Genomic DNA, 14,257 nt, shown 5'->3' with positions numbered 1-14,257 from the left:
TTTGACTTAACTAGTTACAATGGCAAAAGTAGGCTAAACAAGTGAAAAATCAAAGCATAATTAGCATAAAATAGTGTAAAAGTAAATAACTGCTAGGATATCTACACCTAGGCATTAAAAATCATACTTATAAATGATTTTTAGTGCCAATATTGCTACTTGATTATCATCAATGTATAGTGATTAAAAACATCTCTGAATATAATATATTTTTTCCAGTTAATTTCCAATTGTGCGATTGTTTTTCTAGATGAATTAGAACCATTCATTCAATGTCCTGCTGATATTTTCGTCACTCTGGAGTCTCAACAGTCCAAACATCATGTCAAAATTCCCAAGCCTAAGTCTAATATGGAAGCCAAACACATCAAAGTATTTCCTACTTGGGCGGAGCAACTGGAAGGAGATTTTCCGTACGGAAGTACCGAAATTACTTTTATAGCTTATCATCCTTCGAAAAATTTGACTGCAACCTGCAGAATGAGTGTTAATGTATTAGGTAATGTTTTGATTTTATTTTTACAACTTAAATGTTAATTGTTATAAATTCTAAATATTCTGTGGGATAAGGTATATTACATAAATCTTTAACAACTGGAATTGCATCTGAGAAAGGGTCCAATACTTTGCAAGCCGATCTATTCAGATAATGGCACTCGATATCCTGTCATTCAATGTGAATAAATCAATGGACAAGGCAGTAAAAGCACTAAACTGATGTTCTGAGGATCTGGTTTGAGTCTGGGATAGGCTGATATGGATATGTTGGGCAGTTTCCTTCTCCACCCGTGACAGATATGGATAAAAAGGCTCTCTCAGTACTCGTAGAAAATCTCACTGGCTATTGTTTAAGTACCATTTGCCACTATAATTAAACTTAAATCAATTTTGAGAGTATTAAGCATGGTTTGTTTACTTAATACTTTTAACTTTGCTATCTTCTCTCACCAAGAAGTTTCAACACTATATATTTTCATATTTATTGATACTGCTAGAAATTTATACCTTATTGGCTATTAAGACAACTTGATCATGGCAATAGACACAACTATATTCATTTGATCAAGTGGGAAAGGATAGGAAGGAGCAATAAAAAGAGTGCAGCTCTAAAAAGAAATATAAGATGTAAAATTTGATTAAAAACAAAACAAAGCACTTTTAATTCATTTACAAACACACAATTTAATTGTCAACATCAATATCAGTGTGATGATAGATAAAAACCTGCCTATCCAGCATCTTGTTTCTTCAGTTGAACCCCATTTTTACTTATCCAAAATAGAGAGAGAGAGAGAGAGAGAGAGAGAGACAATTAATGGAATCTTACACTTGCAGTACAAACAATCATCATGCATAGACCATAAACACCAACAATAGGTGTTTTCACTATACTGTTTTGTAGTCATGCCAGTTCAAATGAGCTTTGCTAACAACAATCGTTTAGTTTACACTCCTTTTTAAAACACTTTCTTACTAAAATTGACTCAGATTTGTTTTGTATTGATTGTGATCTAATGATGCTGATGCTTAGTTATTAATTTTGGTTTCTTATTCAGCCTGTTGTTTTGTGTAATAGTATTTGTTTTATATATAGTATTGCTATTTATTAGCAGTTTCAAGGCCTCGTCTTCAGAATCTGCCCCAAAAACACTGCTAAACCAGATTAGTGTATAACCTAATGTGAGAACGGGGATTCCAAGTTTATTCCTTTTCCACATATAGGATGTAAATAGTTGAGAAGATTTTTACGAATCTTCTTATCAGTCCTGACACCAGTTAGGATAAACTAGTCGCATCCTAATTCACAATTAAATTAATTTATCTTATCTTCTGAGTGACCAAAGATATAACTTGGAATACATGGTTTGTGGGCCGACGATAGAGTTACGAATATATTGTATTTATCATTATCATTTATACACGAGGTTGCCGATATCTGAGCAATGCCAAATCATATGTGGGAACATTAGGCTTAGAGACAACTCTCCAGTTACATAAATTTCATCCCATTGTAGTTGTAAGCAACTTTTGTACAATAAAAGTCTCCCATCAATGAGAGGGATCAAGCTTTCTGGATCTTCTCCCTTTTCGTGAAGAATGGAGATTTGTACCTGCCAGACCCTCAATGTCCACTTGGAAGTTGACAGCCCCAGGGCATTGTTGGTCAGTGATCTGTAGCAAGAGAGAGAGAGAGAGATGAAGAGTCGAAGGTAGGGTCAGTGACACCGAGCATCCTTTTTCCAAAGAGGGATGTACACAATAGAAAGGGCAGATTGAGAAGCTCCACATATAAAAGTCAGAATTTCAAGGATAACTTTTTTTGGGTCCCAGATCAACTACTTGGATTGGTTGTTTTTACTCATCTTTGCTTTCCAATTGGTAGTCACTCATTACTAAGAGCAATGAGATCAGAATCTAGATTGTGGGATGAGTTAAAATCATCTGTCAATTCGATCCCAATTGAAGATGGTTGATCATATTATTTCTCATATTATAACAATAGAAGAAAGTCCTATCTCTTTTTTTCTTATAATTCCTTTTAAACATGTCCTTTTATGGACATGAAATTTCTGCCTTTTTATTTGAACAGCTTTATAAAGAAACTTTTTTCTTTTTATACAAGAAAACAAATTTTGTTTTGTGTGTGGTTCCTATCCACTTCCAGAGCCTCACACACACAAAGAGTATGCTAAATGAAAACTAAGAACAAAATAAGTAGTGTCCAAGATGAATACAAATGAGAGGACTGTAGTCTAACCCTTAAACTAATCTGGCAAGAGTTTACATAACAATAATATCATATTACCTGATATTCACATATGTCTGAGGTGGAGGGTGGAGGTCGAAGAACCGGGAGAGGATGACTAAAGTATTGGGCACTTGGCAAGGGCACCACAATGGGAGCGGTGGCTAAAGCCTCGATTGCTGCATAAGAGTATCAAAATGAGGGCAAGTTAGAAGGTGACCTTTCACCTTTTATACTAACTTTCATCCAATAGGATCATTGGAATATCACGCCACACTTCCGACACAAGGAGGAAGTTGGCGGTCTTGTGGATAGTTTGAGTGCAATATCTCACTCGTCGAACATTTTAGGAGGAACTAAATGTTTTTCTCCCCGAGTCAGAGGAAGTACTTCCTTTTACAAGTTTAATTTGTCTAAGATAATTTTTCTATCATTATTTTAATAAATTTGTTAAAATATCTCCCTTAAATTACAGATTCTCACACTAATATTAAAACTTTAATTTGAAATAGACGAAGAAGCTCCAGTCGTAAGAGGGTGTCCGGGGACGGTAGAAGTCTATTCGGAATCAATAGAACCCATCAAAGTCTTTTGGGAAGAACCGACCTTCTCGGATAACGTGCGATTAGATTCCATTTCGAAAACACAGGTAAATTAACTTATCGCCAAATGAACTTTAGTCGTCGTCATTGCTTGATTTACAAATCATAACTCTTTAATCAAAAAATAATTCAGATGGCAATTCCTTTTAAATAATCAATCAGAAACAAACAGATATATAAAATATAAATGGATCAAATTTATTTGTCCATGCCTGAGGATGACCCATTACCCAATGCATTTGATCTAGTTAAAGTTGGAGAAATGCTATTGTTACTGAACTAAGCAATGCAATTTTGTTAATAGCAGTTAATTAATCTTTGAACTAGCCACCATAGTTACAAAGTTTTGAACATTACTTTTCAATAAATTGAAGAGTCTGAAAACTGTGTTGAAAATTAAAAATACACAAAATAAATTTTGTGTATTTTTTAAATTTATATCAATGATAGTTTATATTGTTCTCTGAAAATGATATAGTACTCAACAACTGTTTGCACAGAGTAAGTAGTTCAAAGCTAATTAAGAAAATTAAAATACAGGTTGACTGCTCAGGTCTCTTAATCTGGACATAATTGTGTGCTCGTGTGTGTATTGTGCATTCACTTGAACAGTCTACACCATTCCTCTACTTCGTGGATGGCAAACTTTTTGAGTCCACCTGTTACAGAGCTTAATTATGTGTAAAAATGTTTGTGCGCACCAAAGTTTTAAATTTTGAATAACACTGTTTAAAGAAACTGATAAGATATTTTGGTTTATCATCTGTCTATGATATGTTGAGTGCCACATGATTTCTCCCAACATACTATAGGTTTGTCACCCATTCTACTTAAGGTAAATGAAGTATTTTCTTTTTAAGTTTAGTTACACATCCATTCTCAGTAGTCAAATGAGATTTTGAAAACATTCTCTAAAAAGCAATTCAGATTTGATATTATGCTTCGGATAAAGAAGTTTATTGAAACTGAAAATTTGGTAAATGTTGATGTAGGAGTGGGTAAAAAGTCCATAAATACTTAATTCTTCCATTTTTTATGAATGTTTAATTGGAATGAAATGCAGTTTGCATTTGTCAGTGCAGAGGTTTTTCTTGATGGGAAAAAATTAATTCAAAACTCACCAATAGCCGGTGTCGATATACAAAAGATCACGTATGCAAAAGACAACAAAAACGAGTTTTGATGCAATTTCCAACTGTGGTGGTATTTAAATTCGTGTGTATTTCGATCGGGTTTTTCTACATTGTCGAAATTGAAAAAAATTCTATTCGCTGTGAAGTAACGTCTGTCCGTCCGGACCGGGGTTACCACTCCTTGTTTTCAAAACCCAGATCTGTGTTTTTCGACCTACTCTTGGTTTTGAGGTTGTTTTTTTCTAATTTTGGTAAAATATGGGTTTTTTTAAATATGACTTAACTAATAAAAAAATTTAGATTTTAGAAACAAAAACGAAAATCATGGTACTTTATTTGCTGAATCCTGAATCCCGTGGAGTTAAAAACACTCAGATATGACAACTCGGTATGTTTCATCTGTATCTAATGCAGGGTGGCATTGCTTATTATGAAAAACTGAAAATTGAAGACATATGCAAGAAACAAAAATTTTCAATGATAATTGATGAGAGCACCGATATTTCAGTCTCACAAACTTTAGCTATCGTTGCTCGTTTCTTTGATCATAAAAGAAATGATGTAAAAGATGTTCTTTTCGACATAGTATTGGTGGAAAATGCTCAGGGTCTGCAAAACTCTATCAAATCAATTTTTTAAGAAAGAAAGGTATTATTGCAAAATATGATCGGTTTGCGAGTGACAACTGCGCTGCAGTGGTGGGTAACAAAACTGGACTTCTTACATTATTGAAGCAAGATTTTCCATCAATTTTTGCTATTGGTTGCATTTGCCATTTGCCATTTTTTTGCCCTTTGCAGCAGTCATGCTGTGAAAACATTTTCTTCGTATCTCGAATCAATCATTTCTAAAAAATATTACATTGTATTTTGCTCGCAGCAGCAAAAGGCAAAATGATTTTAAAATGATTCGAGAGGTCGACACAAGTCAACATAAAATACCAATATTATCACAAACAAGATGGCTTTCTCGTGAAAATGTTATCAACATTATTTTAGAACAGTGGGATGCTTTAAAACTTTGTTTTCAATCAGAGATGCGAACAAACAAAATCAATGGTGCCAGAGGTATATATGATATGCTAGTAAACAAAGAAACAAAACATACATTAGTTTTTCTACAGTATGTGTTACACAAAGTAAATGTTCTAAATACTGAATTTCAATCAGAACATTTTCGCCTACATGTCTTATATTCCATGATTTCGGCAGAGTATCGTAATATTTTAAGTATGTTTATTAAGGAAGAAACTTTGCTAACTACAAATTTGTCTGAAATTGACCCAGGCGATGTAAGAAATCACCAAGATGTGAAAAAATATTTCTTGGTGGAAGAACAATGACCCTGTTAGAAACTGAGTTTCTGTCAACCATTAGTGCCGTGCAATTTAAAGAGGACTGCTTAAAATTTCGTGTTGAACTTTGCAAGCAAATTAAGATGAGATTTTCGTTTGATCCAAGTGGCGTTATTGCCAAACTCCAAGTGCTAGACCCATTAGTAGCGCACGACCTAAGCCAAACACCGAGATCTCTTGCAAGTTTGGTAGTTCGTTTCCCAACATTGAGGAAAACGAACTTAACCAGTTAGATGACGAATGGCGATCATTTCGTTTAGCAAAAGAGTTGGTCATACAATATAATAGTATACCATAATATTGGTTCTTGTTGCACAATATACAAGATGGTTTTGGTAACTATAAATATGCCCTACTATCTCAATTTATGATGCAGCTCACAGTTCTTCCACATTCCTCGGCCAGTGTCGAGAGAATATTTTCGCAAATTAACAACATTAAGACCAAACAAACTAACAGGTTAACTATTGAATCATCAAAGAACAGGTTGCTTGCTAAACAAGTAATCGGTAGGAAAAATCTTAGCTGTTTTGCTGCATGAACCCGAACCCGAACCCGAACTAATTAGAGATGCAGTACAAGGAGTTTGCCACCAAAGGTATAAGAAGCGACAAGAAGAGCATAAAGATTGTTTCTTCTTTTTCCATTAACAGTTCCGCTCAGAGTAACTGTGAAATAACATTAACTACTGTGTAAATTAGGTAATAAATAGTTTTTTAAATTTGTATTATAGTGTCTGTAATTGTAATAGCATGAATGTACTATGATAGAGTATTTATAATTATATTTTAATCACGAATTTTTCTGGGTAAATAATCTGGGTTTTTAAACTCCCCATCTGGGTTTTTTTCCATCCAGACCAAGTTTTTTCATATGTCGCGAGCAGCATCCCTGGTCCGGACATGCTGCATCCTCATCTGCAGGTGTTGTTACTTGGCTAAATTGTGTTATACACTATGGTTGAGGCTGTGTCAAACACTTGCAAACAATGTTCAATGCATTTGTTAGACATCTCTGACATACAAAATTATTTTTGGAACTAATTTTTCTCCTTCAACAAAAATCTTCCTTGCTTATCATGCTAATGACATTTCATTCCAATGAATGTTTAACGTTTTTACAGACTTATAAATACAGGGTGGCCAAAAAAAGTTTTATATTTTTCTTACTATTTCTAATTGATTTATATCATGGATTAAAACTTTAATAAATACTGTGCCATTTGATTAATGTTTATAAAGTATATACTAATCTATTTACATATTTTCATAAATTATGTATTCTAGCTCCTCATTTATTCCAATATTTAGACTCCTGGAAGTAAATTTGGCGTGGGAGAACACATGGTTCATTACACTGCTAGAGATCCTGCGGGAAGCCTTGCCACCTGTGTCTTTACCGTAAAAGTACTGCGTAAGTACACAATTATTCATTAACTTTTAAACCATTATTCTTTGAACTAAATTTAACATAAAAATCAAAAGCATGTCCTCCAGCTCTTGCTTGGTAACACATTTTGGCATTAAATTTGGCTTAAGTTCTTGTATAGCATCTTACAAAAGTTGTGTGCAGTGAAATAATATCTTTAATTTGTTTGAGATGAGTGGTTAGAGAGATTTGACTTTTGTGATGACATTCATGCTTTGTTCCAGACCAATCCAGGCTTACATCTAATCAACCTCATAAATAAAGCATTAATGTAGTATCACATTAGGTACAGTGGTGCACTCAGAGGGGGCCAAGGAGCCCTGGTACCCCAAAGAAAAACAAATACTAGAAATTTTTTTTATCCATTCAACTCTGCTCCCCAAAATTAAATCCCAAGTGCATCACTGATTAGGTATATCTATTTCAAAATACTGTCACTAGGCTAGGAATCAAATGCAAGAACTTAAATCCAGTTTATGCCATATACACGTTTTGACTACTAAAAATTTTTGTTCGTATAACCTGCAAATCGTACGTACAAAAATACAGCATTCATATTGAAAATTAGGGGTTTAAATAGATAGATTATTTAATATATGAAATCACTTAAAATTTGCATGAATTTAAAATGCAATCTAATTTGTATGTTTGTCTTAAAGTTGTAAAAATGTACTGCAACTTCATTTTGCATGAGAAAAAATATTTAATATTGCATGCTTTGCCTTGCACGTCATTCGATATTTTAGGTAGAGAATGTGGCGAGCCGAACGATATTCTGCATGGCGAAAAGAACTGCATGGAATTTGTAGGCGGTCAGTTGTGCTCGCCCGTGTGCGACGCGGGATATGCATTTTATTTTAACGTTTCTGAATTTTACATGTGTGGGCTGGATGGAATTTGGTTACCCAGCAAGGACATCCCAGACTGTTCACGTAAGTCAAGCTTCGTAGAATTAAAACCGTATTAAAATAAAGTGCTTCCGAATAAATCTATTGGCTCGTTGCAGCTTCCGTTCCCGAACCGGAAGACGGTTGTATGCCAGGGACAGAACTCCGTGAGGAAATTGATACCGATTCCAGGATATGTGGTAAATTATTTATTATTTCAATTAAATTTATCTAGAAATTACAGAACACATTTCTCCACAAATTTAAATCAAATTCTTAATTAAAATATAAAAATGAAAGATCTACCGATCTGTGTGTTTAATGGCACTCCCTAAAAAGACAGACGAATTGTATATCTCATGAGTATAGATAATCAATAATGAGCTATTTGATGGCTTATGCAGAATGAGCTTAATCCATTCTGTAACATATTGTTTTATTTGACAATGACCTGTAATTGCTTTGTGTTAGACAGGAAGTGTACACCTACCACTACTGTCATGTTTTTTTTTGTAGTATTCAAGCTTCCTGTTTGAGAGTTTCAAAAGTTTAGTTTTGGGGAAGGAGGAATACCTATTATTGTTCAGAGGATTAGCAACATCCTTTATTTTAATATAGTTATCCTTGTGGATAAGTGTGTTGCTAATGATTTTTTTTGACCTGGCAGACCACACTTCTTTGGCTGACAAATGTACTAATCACATCATTAAATAAGTTACCAATAGTTAAAGATATTTGTGAAGAGTGTCTTGTGTATGAAAGATGTGAGTTTATCATCATCAATACAGAAAACTGTCCAAAAACAATTGTCTACTCTAGGGTTTCTTATTTCCTGGTCTTGGAATCCCAGGATATTAAGTTACTTCAAAATAATATTAATATTAATAATTAATTTTCATTTTTGAGGTTGCGGGACAAATAATGTTGTGTAAAATATGCATAAAAAATTACTTTTGAATTACATAGATTTTTTCTATTAAAGTTTGTTGGAAACTGATTACAACAAAAATGCCTTTGAATTGAGTTGAAAATTTAAAGAAAAAATGAACTTATATCAAGTATTTTAATTTTTTAAATAAAACCAGGGCTGTGAAGTCTGCAGACTCCTTTTATATACATAACAAGTTGGGAAATAAAAAATGAATATGTATTGGAATCGTGTCAGATTTGACCCTCGGTGTTTTTGGAAATTACATGTTTGGAGACCTCCTAAACCCAAAAAGTGTCAAATAAAAGGGGAAAATTTGTGTATGTGATGGCATCTAGAAATTAAACCAATGTCTAATTTGTTTAATATTTCAGAACAGAGACTAAAGAAATTAAACTTTACCCATTCTGAGATATTGTTTAAGAAACTAAATTTGGCACAGTAGCTTGTGTATAGAGAGGCATTAATGCTATTAAATTTTGGTTCTTAATTACAGGTAAAACAAGATGGAAATATAGGAGTCACGTGCCATATCTCCGGCGCGGTCGGACTTAATGACTATTTTACTCATTATTAGTGTTCACAATTTTTTTATAAAACTCGTCTCTACCCTCAAAATTAAGCTTTTTGTCATTTTATAATAGGCAAGAACATCTTTAATGAGTTTTACTATACTGAGATGTTAGAATGTGTGCAGGAGCATGATTTAGTTCAACCCCTTTGAAGCTTAATAACTCCTGTGTTAAACTATAAAAGTTATTAGGCTTCAAACTGGGTGAACAAAATCATGCCCCATACGTACAGGAAAAAAAACCAAATCTTTTGCATATTGACATTTCAAGGTGTCCCGATTCCAAAAATGAAGAATTTAGGAGGGGTCATTTTTTGATCGATCTCTACACTTTCCTCGCTGTTATATATAACAGAGGAAAAGAAAAAATTTACAAATACATATTTATATATTGACTGTGTTATTAATCTCTGCACACAAAGCTAGAACTAATTTAAAATCGTAGGCACAAAAAACCTTACACACGCTGTTTCTAGCAAACAAATTAATAAGCACAAACGTTTTCGGCCGTTTTGAAAGGCCTTCTTCAGGTGCACTGAGGTCGGTTGGAAAGTCGGATAGCAAATGTTTACGTGACGTCATCGTTTATGAGGGGTTTCCTCTTACAAGAGACGTCATAGCAAAGAAGGTTTAAACGAAACTGACCTTGGAAAATACTTTAAGATTAGCCAAGCTGCGTGAACGATTGTCGAAGATATGCGAATTGTGAAAAGCGGAAAAAGAAACCTGATAAATTTATAAAATGCACGAGAGAACGAAACAGACAAGGAGAGGGTGGACCGGCCTATTTAATTAAGGGGGTTATCGAAGAGTGACCGCCAGGCAGGGGAGAGCGAGTCTGCGTCCCTGCTGTTAATACAGTTTCCTTTGAGGGACTCAGTAAAGATTTCTATGGCTTCGATTGTTCTAAGTTTGCTAGAGTCAAGTATAGTTAACGGTAATCCTAGCATCTTTCCATTCGGCCGTTATACTGGGTTCGCTTGCGAACTGGGCTAGGGTGGAATTAAATTTTTTGTTGCACGTGTCGTACCTATGCTCAGCTATCCTTTTGGTAAGCGATCTGTTGGTTGAGCCTATGTAGGTTAATTTATTGCTTGGCTTAACTTTATTGTCCACCAGCGGAACAGAGTAAACCCCTGGAATCCTGGCTTCGCTGCATTTATCCTTGTTATTTGTCAGAAGCTTATAAATCGTAGGGCTGCGTTTGTACGTAAGACCAACGTTGGCTTTTTTGGATAAGATTTTATACGCTTGGCTCAACCTAGGGTCGAAATCAACAACAAATTGCTTACTTCGCGGGTTACGAGGACTGGAATTAACAGCTTTGCTAACTACGAGACCATGTATTCTCTGGGCCAGCACATCTATAAATTTACTGTTGTAACTGTGGGCTATGGCGATGCGTTTGATGTGCTGGATTTCACGAAGTGCGTCATTAGTGTTAGAGCAATGGGTAAAGGCCCTACGGATCAGGGCCCTGTAGGCGGATATTTTATAGGTAAAGGGGTCGTTCGAGGCTGAGGGGATGAAGAAAGGTTGAAGATTAGGCTTATGGAAAACACTAGTGGTTATACAATCGCAGTCCAGGAAAACACTGAGGTCAAGGAAATGGGCCATCTTACCATCCTGCAGATCTAGCTTTAACTTAAGCCCAAACGGATTGTTATTAACAGTCTGCAGCAGCTTATCAACGTCCGGTTCGGATCTCCAAATAATAAGAATAATATCAACATACCGCGTGTAGAGTACGATTTCTGCGTTGAAGGCTTGTAGGACTTCGCTATCTAATTTTCTAACCACTAATTCACAGAGGTCTCCCGACAGGAGGCTACCCATCGGGACCCCTCTTCTTTGAAGGTAGATTTGCTGGTTGAAGGTGAAAAAGGAGGTGTAGCATACTAGGTGGGCCAGCTCCAAAATCTGCTTGTGGTGCTTAGGTCTGGGCGGAATGGCTTGGAAGAGGAAGTCTCTAACGGCACAGAAGCACAGTTCCAATTGAATGGACGGATACATAGCTTCATAGTCCAGCACTGTGATAAATTCTTGCCCGGTTAAAGCAATGCCTTGTAATTTAGAGACGAGTTCACCCGCATTCGAAATGGTGTAAATTTCGAATGCGGGTGACCTCCTTTTTCCTTTTTCACCTTCAACCAGCAAATCTACCTTCAAAGAAGAGGGGTCCCGATGGGTAGCCTCCTGTCGGGAGACCTCTGTGAATTAGTGGTTAGAAAATTAGATAGCGAAGTCCTACAAGCCTTCAACGCAGAAATCGTACTCTACACGCGGTATGTTGATATTATTCTTATTATTTGGAGATCCGAACCGGACGTTGATAAGCTGCTGCAGACTGTTAATAACAATCCGTTTGGGCTTAAGTTAAAGCTAGATCTGCAGGATGGTAAGATGGCCCATTTCCTTGACCTCAGTGTTTTCCTGGACTGCGATTGTATAACCACTAGTGTTTTCCATAAGCCTAATCTTCAACCTTTCTTCATCCCCTCAGCCTCGAACGACCCCTTTACCTATAAAATATCCGCCTACAGGGCCCTGATCCGTAGGGCCTTTACCCATTGCTCTAACACTAATGACGCACTTCGTGAAATCCAGCACATCAAACGCATCGCCGTAGCCCACAGTTACAACGGTAAATTTATAGATGTGCTGGCCCAGAGAATACATGGTCTCGTAGTTAGCAAAGCTGTTAATTCCAGTCCTCGTAACCCGCGAAGTAAGCAATTTGTTGTTGATTTCGACCCTAGGTTGAGCCAAGCGTATAAAATCTTATCCAAAAAAGCCAACGTTGGTCTTACGTACAAACGCAGCCCTACGATTTATAAGCTTCTGACAAATAACAAGGATAAATGCAGCGAAGCCAGGATTCCAGGGGTTTACTCTGTTCCGCTGGTGGACAATAAAGTTAAGCCAAGCAATAAATTAACCTACATAGGCTCAACCAACAGATCGCTTACCAAAAGGATAGCTGAGCATAGGTACGACACGTGCAACAAAAAATTTAATTCCACCCTAGCCCAGTTCGCAAGCGAACCCAGTATAACGGCCGAATGGAAAGATGCTAGGATTACCGTTAACTATACTTGACTCTAGCAAACTTAGAACAATCGAAGCCATAGAAATCTTTACTGAGTCCCTCAAAGGAAACTGTATTAACAGCAGGGACGCAGACTCGCTCTCCCCTGCCTGGCGGTCACTCTTCGATAACCCCCTTAATTAAATAGGCCGGTCCACCCTCTCCTTGTCTGTTTCGTTCTCTCGTGCATTTTATAAATTTATCAGGTTTCTTTTTCCGCTTTTCACAATTCGCATATCTTCGACAATCGTTCACGCAGCTTGGCTAATCTTAAAGTATTTTCCAAGGTCAGTTTCGTTTAAACCTTCTTTGCTATGACGTCTCTTGTAAGAGGAAACCCCTCATAAACGATGACGTCACGTAAACATTTGCTATCCGACTTTCCAACCGATCTCAGTGCACCTGAAGAAGGCCTTTCAAAACGGCCGAAAACGTTTGTGCTTATTAATTTGTTTGCTAGAAACAGCGTGTGTAAGGTTTTTTGTGCCTATGACTGTGTTATTACTTAGAATAGAATGTAGAAACTTTTTTATTCCAAAGCTAAAAGACTCCTCTATTAGAACTCTATTGAATCTTTTATTCTGAGTTCACGTGATGTTACCAAAATAGACCTGGAAATTCTGATGGCAAGTCAGTAGATTTTTACATGATTCCACAGCCCTGAATAAAATACAAAATATTATTGTAAATTTTTATAATAAGATTTTAAAAACAAAGATGGTCAATACTCTGATTACTCAATTTGATTCTTATTTTACTAACCTCTAAGGGAGGGCACAACCTGGGAAATTCACTTTGGGATGAGACTTGGTATATACATAGTAATCCTTTAGGATGTTCAACCCTCAAAATAAGAAAGAGCAACAGCCAGCCAATTTTGAGAAAAAAGCCTTTAAAAATTTGAGCTCGGCTTATGTACTAATAAGTTTTGCTAGGTCGGCAGCCGCCGAGCAGCTCGATCGATAGCGTACTTGGCTACCGCCAAGTCGTTCGGGGTTCAAATCTCAGTCTCGATTATTATTATTATTATTTTTTCTTTCTTTCTAAAAATAAGTATTTTTAATATATAAATATTAAAATTTTATTAAGTATATAAATAATTAGTTACTATATCATTTACATCGTTAAATATATTTACAAATTTTACAGCATTCTATAAAAATACACACACGATTTTCTGTTGAACACTGTAAAACCGGTTCTGACCTGACAAAATTTATATGGGTACTAGAAAGCAACTGTTATTTTATTGACAAAGAAGCTTCCTTACTATAAACGGACCAATGGAACAACAGTTTTCATTTATTATTCTAATGTATCAAATTTTTCAAAGGTTACACTACTCTTATTAATTTACAAATTTGGAGACAATGTGTCAGTTTACTTTTGGATTCCGCAGAGATCGTAGTGTTCCGTGATATATCACTCCATAATACAAATAGGGCCGAGTCCGCATAAGTCGACACCCCGAGGGTGTCGACTTATGCGGACTTATGAAAATGTGTCGAGTTATCCGATAC

At 35.8% G+C, this 14,257-nt stretch overlaps 1 protein-coding gene across 2 annotated transcripts in view; it reads left to right on the top strand.

Annotated features, from left to right (window-relative positions):
- Nucleotides 1-14,257, top strand: part of LOC136982256 (fibrillin-2-like) — a 66,288-nt gene that overhangs the window by 45,993 nt on the left and 6,038 nt on the right. The window contains exons 21-25 of one of the 2 annotated variants that reach the window (XM_067278724.1): nt 251-499; nt 3,259-3,395; nt 7,146-7,248; nt 8,173-8,195; nt 8,270-8,350. In XM_067278724.1, the coding sequence (XP_067134825.1) occupies nt 251-499; nt 3,259-3,395; nt 7,146-7,248; nt 8,173-8,195; nt 8,270-8,350 (593 nt within the window). Of the gene's footprint in view, nt 1-250; nt 500-3,258; nt 3,396-7,145; nt 7,249-8,009; nt 8,196-8,269; nt 8,351-14,257 lie in introns of both variants that reach the window. The other variant, XM_067278723.1, reaches the window with a different exon arrangement.

This window comes from Centruroides vittatus, unplaced genomic scaffold, assembly GCF_030686945.1.
Source record: "Centruroides vittatus isolate TY-2023 unplaced genomic scaffold, ASM3068694v2 contig_817, whole genome shotgun sequence".
NCBI classification, from domain to species: Eukaryota; Metazoa; Arthropoda; class Arachnida; order Scorpiones; family Buthidae; genus Centruroides; species Centruroides vittatus.
The sequence above is the reverse complement of the archived record's forward strand: the minus strand, read 5'-3'. Positions and strand labels throughout refer to the sequence as shown.